Source organism: Mytilus californianus, unplaced genomic scaffold (assembly GCF_021869535.1).
Source record: "Mytilus californianus isolate M0D057914Y unplaced genomic scaffold, xbMytCali1.0.p SCAF_1, whole genome shotgun sequence".
Lineage (NCBI taxonomy): Eukaryota > Metazoa > Mollusca > Bivalvia > Mytilida > Mytilidae > Mytilus > Mytilus californianus.
The window spans coordinates 19,305,856-19,320,404 of record NW_026262581.1 but is presented as its reverse complement, the minus strand read 5'-3'; the positions used below and the strand labels follow the sequence as shown (position 1 = coordinate 19,320,404).

At 31.2% G+C, this 14,549-nt stretch overlaps 1 protein-coding gene and 1 long non-coding RNA gene across 3 annotated transcripts in view; both read left to right on the top strand.

Moving 5' to 3' along the window:
* The first annotated feature begins 420 nt into the window (after nt 1–420).
* Nucleotides 421–14,549, top strand: part of LOC127700121 (multiple epidermal growth factor-like domains protein 11) — a 52,069-nt gene continuing 37,940 nt past the window's right edge. The window contains exons 1-3 of one of the 2 annotated variants that reach the window (XM_052203565.1): nt 421–1,151; nt 11,235–11,307; nt 13,828–14,046. In XM_052203565.1, coding sequence (XP_052059525.1) covers nt 1,038–1,151; nt 11,235–11,307; nt 13,828–14,046 — 406 coding nt within the window. In that variant the 5' untranslated portion in view covers nt 421–1,037. Of the gene's footprint in view, nt 1,152–6,856; nt 6,920–11,234; nt 11,308–13,827; nt 14,047–14,549 lie in introns of those variants that run through there. The other variant, XM_052203566.1, reaches the window with a different exon arrangement.
* Nucleotides 4,162–5,323, top strand: LOC127700605 (uncharacterized). Its single transcript, XR_007981656.1, has 2 exons — nt 4,162–4,240; nt 5,126–5,323. It is a non-coding gene; the product is annotated as an uncharacterized LOC127700605 (long non-coding RNA).

Genomic DNA, 14,549 nt, shown 5'->3' with positions numbered 1-14,549 from the left:
GAATTCGTTATCACGAATTTGTAGAAATAGTTATCACATTTTTTTGGTAATTCATGATAACGGATTAAAATCGTAATAATGAATTTTATAAATAGTTATAATGGATTAAATTCGTTATCACGAATTCGTAGAAATAGATATAACGAAAGTTGATCCGTTATTACGAATTATACAATTTATTATAACGATTTTTAACCGTTATCACGAATTACAAAAACCTGTGAGAACGAAACTTATCCGTAATAACGAATGATAAAATTCGTTATCGCGTTTATAATCCGTTATCACGAATTACAAAAAAATGTGATAACGAATTCGATCCGTCATTACGAATAACAAAAACTGTTATAACAAATTCCATAAATTCATGATAATTAATTTAATCTGTAATAACGAATTCTACAATTCCTGATAACGATTTTTAATTCGTGATATCGAATCAAATAATTTTTTGGGAGGTCCTAAATGGGCTTACGTAATGTACAGTGTTAATAAAGTGCATATTCTTTTCTTTTCATGTTGCGTTAAATGGTTTGATGGTTTGGTAGTGTGTTTTATATTATATAGTCGACTTTAACAGCTACCATAATTTTGCTTTCCATCACAGAGTTTTGAGTTTTTGTTTCTAAAATGTGAAATTGATGTATTCGTTTATCCTTAGAGCCTCATACATGTACGTGAACTTTTAAATTGTAATCTTTGAAACTTCAATTCAAACACAATTAATCAAATTCTATGTAAGAATGTTACAACTGTAACTATTAGTTGATACATTATTCATGTTATTTTATATATCTTTTTTTTAAAACACGTCCATTGCATTCAAGGATAGATAGGAATCAGTGTACACATGTAGCCACTTAACAATATCATTGAAAACACCTTATTTAAAAATAATAGTTTCCTCCATAATTATTGTTAATTTGTTTTTATTATTTATATAATGACCTTTTCTATTATTTTTCGGAAATATCATATCTGCCAATTGGTCCTAGATATTTATGTCTACAATGGGATAGAAACGAACATTCGTCATAATGTCAGCAATGGTGCAAGTCGGTAAACACATGGAAACGGAACATATGATATTTGGTCAACAACTACAGATTACTAAATGTTTTTTTCTAACAGTTTGTGGAATGAAGTCAGTTGTAAGTGAAATTGAAATACTTACCTTACACTTGTAAATACTGCAATCATTTACCAAAAAGATGTAAATAATAATACTATACTAAGAACATAACAAAAAGATAGAGTGTCGATCAAACCATGGATGAAAAAAAATAAAAGTCTACTTAAAAAAACCACAAACAAATGTGGGAATGAGTTACACAATTTTTACCAACAACTGTTGTTGACATGCTGGTTGTGACAAGTAAAGGTTACTAAATTTTGTTATGAATCATAAATAAACATATTATAGTTACATGTATATATCGATTTCAATGCACATGAGATGGTGTTCCTGAATAAACGAGTAATCGAAGAAAAGTGGGATGGATTAAGTCTGCAATCGTATGTCATATGCAATATGTTCGGTGTTATTTGCGACAAAAAATTTAAAGTACTTTCAATCAAATCAATGCTGATCATACAACGTTCAAAGAAATGTCTTCAAAATGACTAGTTCTTTGGTTAGATGCCTTCTTATATACATATAAAACTTATAACATAAAAACATAACGTTCACATATGGTTTCTTGAGGGGAGTTGTCTCATTGGCAATGATACCACAACTTCTTATTTTTACAATTAACGTTTTAGTTTTGTCGTAAAGTGAAGTTCTAAAGGAAAATTTCACGTCCACTTTTAGATGCACGGTCAAGGATAAAGCAAATAGAACACATATGAGTGTGGTATCCTTAGTTTATCTAAATTACATGGAATAAAATCAGACGACAAAATGAACAAACTTTGATTTTGTCAGTGAAACGACAATATGTATATAGAGGATACTGCAAATTAAAAAATAACGTATCTTCTTCTTGAAACTTATGAAACCTACTACATAGGGACAACGTAATACAATCTTACTGAAAAGGATCAGAGCTGGTTTCAGCGATTTAGCTTTGTAAAAAAACAAACAATAAATCTGCAACAGTTCTTTTTGACCGCAGTGCTACAACAATTTCTATCCACAGCTATTTCAAGTTGTTGATATTCACGGGTGGCAGCTTTGCATGTACTTAGCCAAAAAATAATGGGTTATTCTTCATAACAGTTCATAATTCATTAAATTGGGTAAAGACATGCAGCAAAGCCCTTGCTAACGCGGGACGTCAATTTGGTTGCGTTGGATGTATGAATACCTTAGTGCACAGTATATTATTGAGGAAGTTGAACCATTTCAACAGAACAGACATACTTCTTTTTTATGATATTTTCCTCTTTTTGATAACGAAACGGATTTTTTTAACAGATTGTAAGGTTGAATTGAATTTAATTGCATTCACGACCCGATACCATATATCTTATATGATCCGATCGAACTGCTTAATTGACATCAATTTGGTTGCGTTGGATGTATGAATACTTTAGTGTACAGTATGTTATTGAGGAAGTTGAATCATTTTAACAGAACAGACATTCTTCTTTTTTCTGATATTTTTCGCTTTTTGATAACAAAACGGATTTTTTTCACAGATTGTAAGGTCGAATTGAATTTAAGTGCAATCACGACCCGATACCATATCTTACATGATCCGGTCGAACTGCTTAATTGACCACTAATCCTTCACGATATTTTTTTCGGAAATTTACCGAGCATGCAGAATGACAGCCGTGTAAATGCATTACGTAAAATATTAATATTTATCATTTCAAATATGCAGCACCAATAACTAGAAGGAATGTTCAACCCACCATTTTTTTCTTAAAATATCCTGTACCAAGTCAGGAAAATGGCCATTGTTATATTATAGTTCGTTTCTGTGTGTGTTACATTTTAATGTTGTGTTTCTGTTGTGTCGTAGTTCTCCTCTTATATTTGATGTGTTTCCCTCAGTTTTAGTTTGTAACCCGGATTTTTTTTTCTCAATCGATTTATGAATTTCGAACAGCGGTATACTACTGTTGCCTTTCTTTATTCAGAAGTACACGGCATCAGTGATTACTCGTCTGATAGCACTGAGTTGTAAACTGGATCTTTAACTCAATTACATTTATGTATGACCTGTTGTAAATTCAATGATGTTTGAAAAAATTAAAAAAGTGCATTGCCAACTCAAGATGTGACTGATTTGTTTTAACTAATTTATTGAACAAGTTGAATATTATGATTCATACGTGTAATTTATATTTCAATAGCCACATTTTGTTCTATTTCATCAAAGTTTTGATTATTTAAAAAAAAAAATGTCTATTAAAGATACAGACAGAGAAGGGGGCAAACGTTAAATAGAAACACTTATTAAAATACCATGCAATATTAATGTTATTTAGGACAACGACATTTCTAAACAACAGCGACTTGACATAACCCATTACAATAATTTGTAATTTAAAACAGCAGACATAATTTGTACTTCCTTACTCTTTATACTATAGGTTGATGAAGGACGATTGAGAACAAAACTTTACGATACAAGGGTTAATTAAAAAAATGTTCCATTGTAAAATTTCCCTTTTTAGGTAGCAACATTCCAACAGTACCTTCATATAAATGGATTATATATATCCCAGTCAATAGGATATTTTACGTTATAGAGAAAGTCCAAATAACTGTTCATTCCTGGGAAATAATGGAGTTGAGTCTCGTAGGGCCGACGCCCATTTTTTACCAGGAATGGACAGTCGTTTGGACTTTCGCTAACTTAAAATACACCTTAAATCTTAAATATTAAAAACGAATCTTTAGATTATAAGATTTCATAGAATTTTATTAAATGTTGTAATGGTGTTCCTGTCATTTTACCCGTGTTGTACCCAAGAATCCGTAGGCAAAATATAAGATCAAGCTGATCATCTACTCACTTAACGAAGTATTTATGAACAGTAGAATAATTACTGTAAAAAGATCTTGAATAAAGTTCATTCAGATCTATGTTTAAAGTCATTGGATACGCACGTCTTTCTTGTAGTGGGATTGAAAGGATATTTAATTGTGGTATTTCGGAAGAGTAAAAAAAAACTAGTATATATGCATATATGTTAATAGATTATGTGTGTTTTTCGTTTGATAAATATTGGATGTAGAATCGTCTGAGAAAAGTGAAATGGTACAACTAGAATGAATTTCCAGGTATGTAACACTCTAGTATAGGTTATTTAACTAATAACGGTGTGCTCGATTTTAAGTCATATCGAAAACAAAATGTGATTTTATCTTTCAAACCATTTTATTCGATGAAATAAAATGAAACAAGAAAACAGTATTTCATGCACAACCCAACATTTTGTCTTTCCCTTTGCTAATTACAACGAACAAAACTTTTATGCATTTTTTTTAAATAGCAATACAAGCAAACTGAAAGTATTTTTCATTCTTCCCTGTTATCAGAAAGGAAGCAAAAAAATTTTAGAAACAAAAATCCGCATGATTATAAGCATTTCTGGATTCCGTTTTGTATGTATTTAACTTAAATGGACAACTACCTTTTAATTTCATTTAAGCATTTATTTGAAGAATAACGCCGTTTATTTGCACTGCCGATATAACTGTTATATTTGCCACTGGACATATAACAACAGTGAATAAATTCGATTATGTTACACGTTTCTGTTGAAAATTGAATAGAAACTCCGCCCAATATTTAACACAATCCTTATTCAAATGTTATCCATAACCCTCCAATTTTATTCATTAGTACTATATTTAAATTATAACAACGGACAATTAAATAAAATACTTGAACTATTTATTCTATTAAACCACAATATTATTGTAGAAACTATCCGAGTAATTTTTGTGTTTTTAATTTATATATAAAAATGCAACAAACTATGTTTGCTGTACAAAATCAAAATATTTCAAGGAAATGATATCTTAAACGGTAAAATTAAAATCAAATCTTTATGTGAAATATATTTTTCTCTTATTTTCATTATTGAATAATGTTAATGTGTTCAATATTACAATAGAATTTACTGACTCACACACACAGTTAACACATTTAATATTTTGTAGATGCACAGAAGAGGAATGGGACTCAATGGAAAATATTCGTTTTTACCCACTTGGATACTATCCAAGTCAAAAATTCAACCAAGATTTGCATCGGGAAACAAATTGTGCATTATATTGTTGAATTTTAGTGAATATGATACTATATTTACACGATGGAATTACGACTCGCAAATAAAAGCTGTTTTTAATAATGAGATATTTAGTGTTCATTGTATTCCTACGATCCCAATTTAAAAAAAAATCCAATATCAGTCGTTTTAGTAAGATTTCATCTTCATTCAATATCGCGTTTAGTCCTTTAGAATTATTCCCATGGGTGAACACTTTTTAAGAAAGTGCCCATGGAAATAAACAAAGGGCAAAACGTCCGGATGAATGAAGACGAACAATACAAAATAACTCTCCATTCCTGAAAAAAATGGAGAGTTTGAACAAAAGATTTACGTCACAGGTGTATTTTAAATCTTGCGTGTGTTATTATGAATTCCTTGACAGACGATTGCTGCTAACGAGGAAGCCATTGAATCAAGTGTTCGAAATTGAAAAGTTGAAGTCATTCCTTCAAAAATTGTACAGTCATCAAAATTTTATCACAAAAGGCAAGAATGACAAAAGATATGATTTGTTTGGTACACATGCAGATTTAAAATAGAGAAGTTAGATCCCTGCAAATATACATACACGTTTATTTTACACAACCTTTCAAACTAGGAAGTGGAAATTCAAAAATGGTCTTGTTTTCAAAGTGAGTGTTTAAATAAATAGACACAAGGTTATTTAAAGGCCTACTGATTATTTTCTATATTTACTTCAGCTACTTTTCTCATGAATTCCGTCGAATCACAGTTCAGAACACTATATTTTGCTGCGTTTATTTGTTTTTTGTTCACAATACAAACGCAAACCAATGTTTGTCTGTTACGGTATGCACCTCACCTTGCTCATGGTGTTCCCATAAAAGTTTTCATTCAGTGTTGATTTCAACTACCGAACGCTATCGTTATACAAAATTTGTTAAGGCATTTCAATTACATATCCAATTTAGTTGATGAATCATACTGTATCAAAGTTTGCTCCTTCTGTATATAGTAAATGCAAGGGATTTATTGACATTAATATTGTTCGTCTTCCTCTCCGATCGAAACTGTGTTTTCTTGTTTCTACTGTGCGTTTCACGACTAAGTTTTTGTAAGTTTAGGAAATGGATTAATTAGTAAATACATATAGGCTTAGTTATTATATTTTTTGTCAAACGATCGATTTCCATGTTGACTTTTACTGCATTGTCGAAGATCACATCAACACATTTCATCCAAGATTGTTACTGTCATCACGGTGAGAAAAAAACAAACTTGTGGAGATCATGGTCATTGATGAGAACCTTTATATTACTTTTTAAATATTGGTGTTCCATGTTTCTTATTGTTGAGACTTATTCAGTGTGCGAATAAATAATTTCCTCTGGCGACTGCTACAAATGTATCAAATAGATATTTCGTCCATTCCATTACCAACGCTATATATATTTATACAAGAATTGAAAAGTAAAAGCTTTACAAAATGAACTATTTCTATCCAATGTATACACTCTATTCAACCAGAGCAGAAAGTTCACAACAAAGTTAAATGGCGACTTTTAAACAGATGTTGTTTTACATTCATAACTGCTAAATACTTGAATAGAAATGCGTTATGCATGAGTAATATTCAAAACGGGTATATATACAGACAGAATGTCTTGTACTTCCTGGTCAACAATTATTACTCTGTGATGTTGTTTAGGTTGCGATGAAGGTACGTCATTTTTACTTATTTATTTCATGTTATACATGTTATAAAAGAAGCAAAAAGTTATAGGCGTGTCAAATTACGGATCAAACCGATTTCTGTTTATCATTATTAGAGATGGCGGTACTTTTATAAAAAAATTAACTTGTTTTTTTAATCTTGCATGTATTCTTACATAAAATGTATGCTTGATGGAAAATAAAAATAATGTTCTATTTACAATGAATGTACTTGAATGTTCAATATCAAACCGACCTCTGGCATCCTGGTCAATATTCAGATTTTCTTAGTCAAACGTAATACAGCTTTGGCTACAAAATGAGATTCTAAAATTGATAACCAAATTGAAACAGTGAATATAAAAAGAGATGTGATAACATGTTTGTGAGTTCTACATAAAATTATAAATAATCGTCCATAAAGGTTTGTTCAATACCCTAGGTCCTTTGCCCTTGCACTTGAATCTACGAACACAACACAGATGAAAAGTTGCATTGACATGATTTTCATAGCGTCTGTATCTGCGCTGAACCGAACTATCAGCCAAATTTTATTGACATTGAAAGATTTTACCGATCTCCGATAGTCTTACGCAATTCATTTTGAGTATCTAGTTGACAAATAGATGCATCCGTACATATTAACGACAAAAGTTTTAAACAATATGCTATCCAACCTACATGACCTAGTAAACTCTTTTCAATCGCTTTTTACAGATATCCAATATCTAACCGACAACTTGGGTTACCGTAAATTACCGAAGATTAAAATTACCTGTGAACTCTTTTAAATAAGATCTATATTATGCGTAAACTATCTCTGATCCAAATGGTTTGGTATTTAATGATCACAAAGGTCTAACTTTCATTTAATACGTCTGTTGTAGTCTTTTACAATTCGTATTGAATATAAAGCTGACATTAAGAGACTGCCGTTCATATAAAAACCAAAATGTTTACACAGATTATTTTCCTTGATATTTGTATTGATAACTTGCTTAACTTTAGACTAAAGATCAGGAAAATTGAACGAAAGAGTTTTATCCACCCCTCTAGACCAATTTTGCCCTAATGTTCGTCCATTTTATATCATTTTTAATGCCGAACTGACATGTTAGGTCCACCGTATATTTTAAGGACGAAATGTGTAAGGAAAATCTTTGTGAAAAAATCCAGATTTGTGTCGACTACTGTTCAAAAGTATCTACTATTTATATTAGTTACTATCATGTTTCTTGTTTTATCTATTCTGGTTGAAAGATAATGAACGTGTTCGTTCTTGTTTTATAAAAAATAGAAGTTGGTATATGATTTGAAAATCGTCATTTAAGGGTAAAAAATATTTAAGGAGTAATCGGATGGTAAATCTTACATTTCTGGAGTGGTCATGCAATCAAATGATACTTTGGTTCCATTTTATTGACTTTGCTTTTACATTATAAGAGAAAGTTGTGATTGATGAAAATGTTTATATTGGAATTTTCGGTAACCTGCAGTGGTCACACACATTTTATAACATCGCTTTTTTATTTTCTATTTTGAATCAGGTTAACATTTTAGGAATTCTATTGAAAGCAAGCATTTTATAACTTTTGAATCTAAGTACATCGGACCGTCTATTAGAGGTCAGTTCAATATTGAATATCATATTACTAATAAAGAACCGATCGCTTACTTCAATATTATCTATAGATATATGTAAGCATTTTCATAAATCTTTAATATCTATGTAATATTGGGTATATCCGCATACACTTTCGTTATAGATTTTTTTAATAGTTAAAGAATAACGTTCCTTACATATATGTAATCAGTGCTTCGATGGTAAAGGAAAGTAATTGAAATTAAAAAAAAAACGATTGTTCAGAGAACAATTGAAGGTCTTGCCACCTAATCTGTTGGTAGGATTATATAGACTTCTAACAGTTACCTTTGCTTAACAGTGTCAAAAGATAACTTGTATTCAACAGATTCCAAATTATACAGTTTGTAGTAGCTTTCGGGGAAATCTGAAAGATGATTAACGACTTCCGGTTACAAAAAGTCACTGCCGGTGTCAAATAACAGATTACTTATCCCTGATCTCAAATATGTATGGGTTCTTTGTATTTTTCGTTGAAACAAAAGGAGATTATTGGATACTTTTGGTCTAAAAAAATGCCCAAACCGGTGTCGTATGTCAGCTCACATTACACTAATTCGATAGATACATGGTTTCTTGATACTTTTGCTTCAAATAAAGGAGATAATTTGATACTTTTGGTTCCATTTTATTGACTTTGCTTTTACATTATAAGAGAAAGTTGTGATTAATGAAAATGTTTATATTGGAATTTTCGGTAATCTGCAGTGGTCACACACATTTTATAACATTGCTTTTTTATTTTTCTATTTTGAATCAGGTTAACATTTTAGGAATTCTATTGAAACCAAGCATTTTGTAACTTTTGAATCTAAGTACATCGGACCGTCTATTAGAGGTCAGTTCAATATTGAATATTATATTACTAATAAAGAACCGATCGCTTACTTCAATATTATCTATAGATATATGTAAGCATTTTCATAAATCTTCAATATCTATGTAATATTGGGTATATCCGCATACACTTTCGTTATAGATTTTTTTAATAGTTAAAGAATAACGTTCCTTACATATATATAATCAGTGCTTCGATGGTAAAGGAAAGTAATTGAAATAAAAAAAAAAACGATTGTTCAGAGAACAATTGAAGGTCTTGCCACCTAATCTGTTGGTAGGATTAGATAGACTTCTAACAGTTACCTTTGCTTAACAGTGTCAAAAGATAACTTGTATTCCACAGATTAAAAAATATACAGTTTGTAGTAGCTTTCGGGGAAATCTGAAAGATGATTAACGACTTCCGGTTTCAAAAAGTCACTGCCGGTGTCAATTAATAGATTACTTTTCCCTGATCTCAAATATGTATGGGTTCTTTGTATTTTCCGTTGAAACAAAAGGAGATTATTGGATACTTTTGGTCTAAAAAATGCCCAAACCGGTGTCATATATCAGCTCACATTACACTAATTCGATAGATATATGGTTTCTTGATACTTTTGCTTCAAATAAAGGAGATAATTTGATACTTTTGGTTCATATGATAAGTTACTTCTCACTGATTCTAAAAATATATGGTTTCAAGGTACTTGTACATAAAATTAGTGTAAAAATTGCTTCTTTAAGTTTAATTAATGTCAATTCCTTTGACCTTTTTTAAGGTCATATTCCTTCCAACCTAATGCAAAAGACCTAATGGTTTTATCAAAAGTTTATAGCAAAGGGCAAAATCTAGAACGTCACCTCGGTCATTGACCTTGACCTACATTTCAAGGTCGCTATTCATGGATCTCAAATCAAAAGAGCACATGTCGTTCAGATGCGTGGTTCAGGAGATATACTGATTTCTAATAAACATGATAAATAAGGGAAAAAAACTATAAAAGGTCACCGAAACACTTCGTCTCAAATGCATTGAAACAAATAAAAACAACACGTTATAAATGGCATGCGTCTTATTTATGATAATCTCAGGCTCGCTGCTTGATTTATTTACTTTGAGATTCTAACAAAAAGGTGTCGCGTTTCTGAACATGAATTTAAAAATGAACAGTATTCCTAAAATAGTTCCATCAGTTCGTTTATTTATAGATTTTGGCAAGTGTTGATTATTTGTCCTCAAAGAGATTCGAAAAGGTAATATTCTTTTATATTCAAAATTCTATCTAACAATGTAAATAAAGCTACGTGTCAGATAAGTATCGATTAATTTTGATTACGGATGACCTTCGATGGAATATTGTTACCAAAAGCAGGTTACAAAATTTGTAAAAGTGTATACAAATCTTATTCACCAACAATGTGTACAACTAAATACAATTTTGATTTCATGGATATTAATATAAAAGTATGGACAGATAACTAAGGCATACTATTTTGACTCTTTCATACTCAATGGAAGGTTTCAACATTTTTGTATTTTGACCTTTTGATAATTTTTTTAGTCATGTTTGTATATTTTTCTAAATAACAGTACGGATAATGAATGCAAGTTTATCTATGAGAACGTCAATATACGTGAACAAATAGAAGTGAAGGTAAACGCGCACTCAACTTTTGTAACATTGGAAAGATAACACAGGCTAACACCGCGTTTACTATTTCCGTCCGGCTGCATGTTTTATGCTTTGTTTGCACCCAACAGTAGTTACAACTGATGAAGACAGAACGTTTATAAAGTATGTATATTGCAAATTGACTTTCATATTTAACAAAGTAAATAATAACGACTCTTTTTCAGATGAGCAAATCTCTGCAACTACATGTATTTCTAATTATTACAGAGACCTTTATTGTTGCAGTTACAACACAACGTAAGTAATAGTTTTTCTTGATAGAGGTTTGATGCTCACAAAGAAGCTATTGAATCAAGAATTCTAAGTGGTAAAGTTGAAATCGTACATTTTACGGACGCTATCACGAGTTGGTTGACTGTTACGGCATATCTGTTTCACAGATGACGGCGGATATATTCCTTTTGTCGTAACTACAATCCCGTTCCCTTTTTAGCTCACCCGAAGGGCCCCATGTGAGCTTATGCCATCACTTGGCGTCCGTCGTCGTCCGTCGTCTGTAGTCGTCGTCATCGTCGTCGTCTGTCGTCGTCGTAAACTATTTCAAGAATCTTCTCCTCTAAAACTACTGTGCCAAATACCTTCAACCTTTAACTGAATGTTCCTTACGGTATCTAGTTTATCAATTGTATCCGAAGTTTTGATCCATCAACAAACATGGCCGACATGGCTAAAATAGAACATAGGGGTCAAATGCAGTTTTTGGCTTATATCTCAAAAACAAAAGCATTTAGAGCAAATTTGACACGAGGTAAAAATGTTCAATAGGTCCAGATGTATCAGCCATGAAAGTTTCAAACGAACCAAAAAACCCATTGTTGGATTGCTGCCACTAAATTTGTAATTTTAAGGAAATTTTGCAGTTTTTGTTTCTTATCTTGAATATTATTGAAGATAAAGATAACCTATAAACAGCAGAAATGTTCAGCAAAGTAAGATCTACAAAAAAAATTTTTATGACCAAAATTGTCAATTGACCCTTTAAGGAGTTATTGCCCTTTAAAGACAATTTTACACAATTTGTCCATCATGTTTGCTAATATTTAAAAATCTTCTCCTCTGAAACTACTGGGCAAAATACTTCCAAACTAAAACGAATGTTCCTTATGGTATCTAGACTCTAAATTGTATCCAATGTTTTGATCCATTAACAAACATGGCCGGCATGGCTAAAATAGAACATAGGGAACAAAAGCAGTTTTTGGCTAATATCTCAAAAACTACAGCAGTTACATCAAAAGTAAAAGGAAGTTAAAGTGAAAAATTGGTTATGATCTAACTATTATGAAATTTTCAGACAAGTTCGACAACCCACTGTTACTGTTGGAAATAGTTTATTTTTATTAAATTTTACTGTTATTTTCTTTAATATTATAATAGATAGAGAGAAAGTATAAATGACAATAAATGTTCAGCTAAGTAAGATCTCCAAATAAGTCAACATGATCAAAATATTCAATTCACCCCTTAAGGAGTTGTTGCCCTTAAAAAGTTTTAATACATTTTTTGTGAAAGTCTAATTACTTTTAAAAAATCTTCAACTCTGAAACCACTTAGCCAAATACTTAAAAACTTTAATTGAATGTTCCTTAGGGTATCTAGCTTATAGATTGTATTCGGAGATTTATCCATTTAAAACCATGGCGGCAGTTTCTAAAAAAACTTAGGGGTCAAATGAAGATTTTGGCTTTCATCTCAAAAACTAAAGCAGTAGGAGTAAAACCGACATAGGTGAGAGTGTTAAACAGGTTTAGATCTACCTTTCGAGCAATCTTCAGACCAATAGGACAACTTATTGTTGGGTTACTGTCCAGAAATAGGAAATTTTTAGGACATTTTACAGTTTTGGGTTATGTATCATCTTTAATATAATTATAGAACGAGAGAAAGTGTAAATGACAAAATTGTTCAGCAAAGTAAGATCTACAAATAAGTCAAATGACCGAAACTGAAATTACAGGTGAGCGATATCAGGCTCTCACGAGCCTCTTGTTCCCGAATGCAATCTACCGAATCAGACTTATCACCGGGTATGTACTTACATGAGCAATGCTTGTAGGAAATTTATAGTTATCAATTTCTACAAAATGTCTCTGTCTCAATGAAAGAATCAAATAATAGCAAAAATCATCACAAATACTAGTTGAAATAGATTACATTAACCAAACACCGACACCTCCGAAAAAAAAGACCAATGAACAGCACACGGTAATTGTAGCATGACTACAGTTACCGTGTGCTGTTCGTTGTTGTATGTCTTTTACGGAAGTGGCGGTGTTAATAATTAATGTGGTCTATTTTAGTAAGTATTTATGGTGACTCCTGCCAATCTTGGTATGTATGATGGAGACAAAGACATTTTGTACATATATTTTTTTTTTAGATTTTTTTATGAATTTCTTGCAACATTTTTCATTTTGAAAAAATGTTTCCAATGTATCGGTGTTAATCCTTTAGTTTGCTCATGTCATTACGATATCATCGATTTTATATTTTGTAATTATATCTATTGTGCTACTGAAAGTGAATTTAAATAAGGATAAACGGGTGATAGGCTGTCTTAAAATAAGGATAATTGTTAATAAATGTTCATTGTTTACAAATGAATATTGATGATAATAATTAAAAGTATTATCAAATTTAATGGTGGTGACTACGATCTATATTTTAACTTGGTATCTTTTGCAATCAGCGATATTACGTTTTATTGGTGTAGATCAAGACAACGATAAATGACACGTGTTATTATATTATTTGCAGAAAATCTGGCCCTACAGGGAAATGTAAAACAAGAGACAACGTTTATAGAAGAAAATGGTACTGTTCACAGTGCTAATTTGGCAATAGAGGGACCTGTAAATAATAACTGGAACGATGGATGCTCATCTACACAACCAGGAGGTCCGACAGCATGGTGGGGTTTGTTTCTTCCAGAAGTAGCTTATATTACAAATGTGGTGATTTACTTTCGCGGTGACAGTAAGTGCAAAGTTCGGTTCATTTATATGACTTAAATAAATAAATACATGAATATATATAATTGTATATTCCTGTTAACTAAAATAATATAAAAAGAATACATTGTACCAAATAAGTATATGTTAAGCGTGTCCTTCGTATCCGGACCTGCGCGGGTTAATTTCTAGTATTGTGTTTTTGTTTTTTTTTATCTTCGATTGAAAAGTTGAATTCTATCTTATAGCATCTCTAAAATAAAGTGTTCCTTTGTTCAGAGCTATCTTTCGTGTTTTTGCCCGATAAGCCATCCAATAAAGAACTAATAGTGAAAAATACTGCGACTAGTTCCTTATGCGTAGAACTTAAATATTTTCGATAAGGGTTTATTTCATGCACTACTGCAGAATTAGTTTCCACGATGTAATCAGCACCAGTAAAATTGCTAGTTTTATATATAAGTTTTTTGTGGACCGCTGAATGCCCAGAAAATCTTAATTGGTGGACTTTTCTTTTATATTGAATGT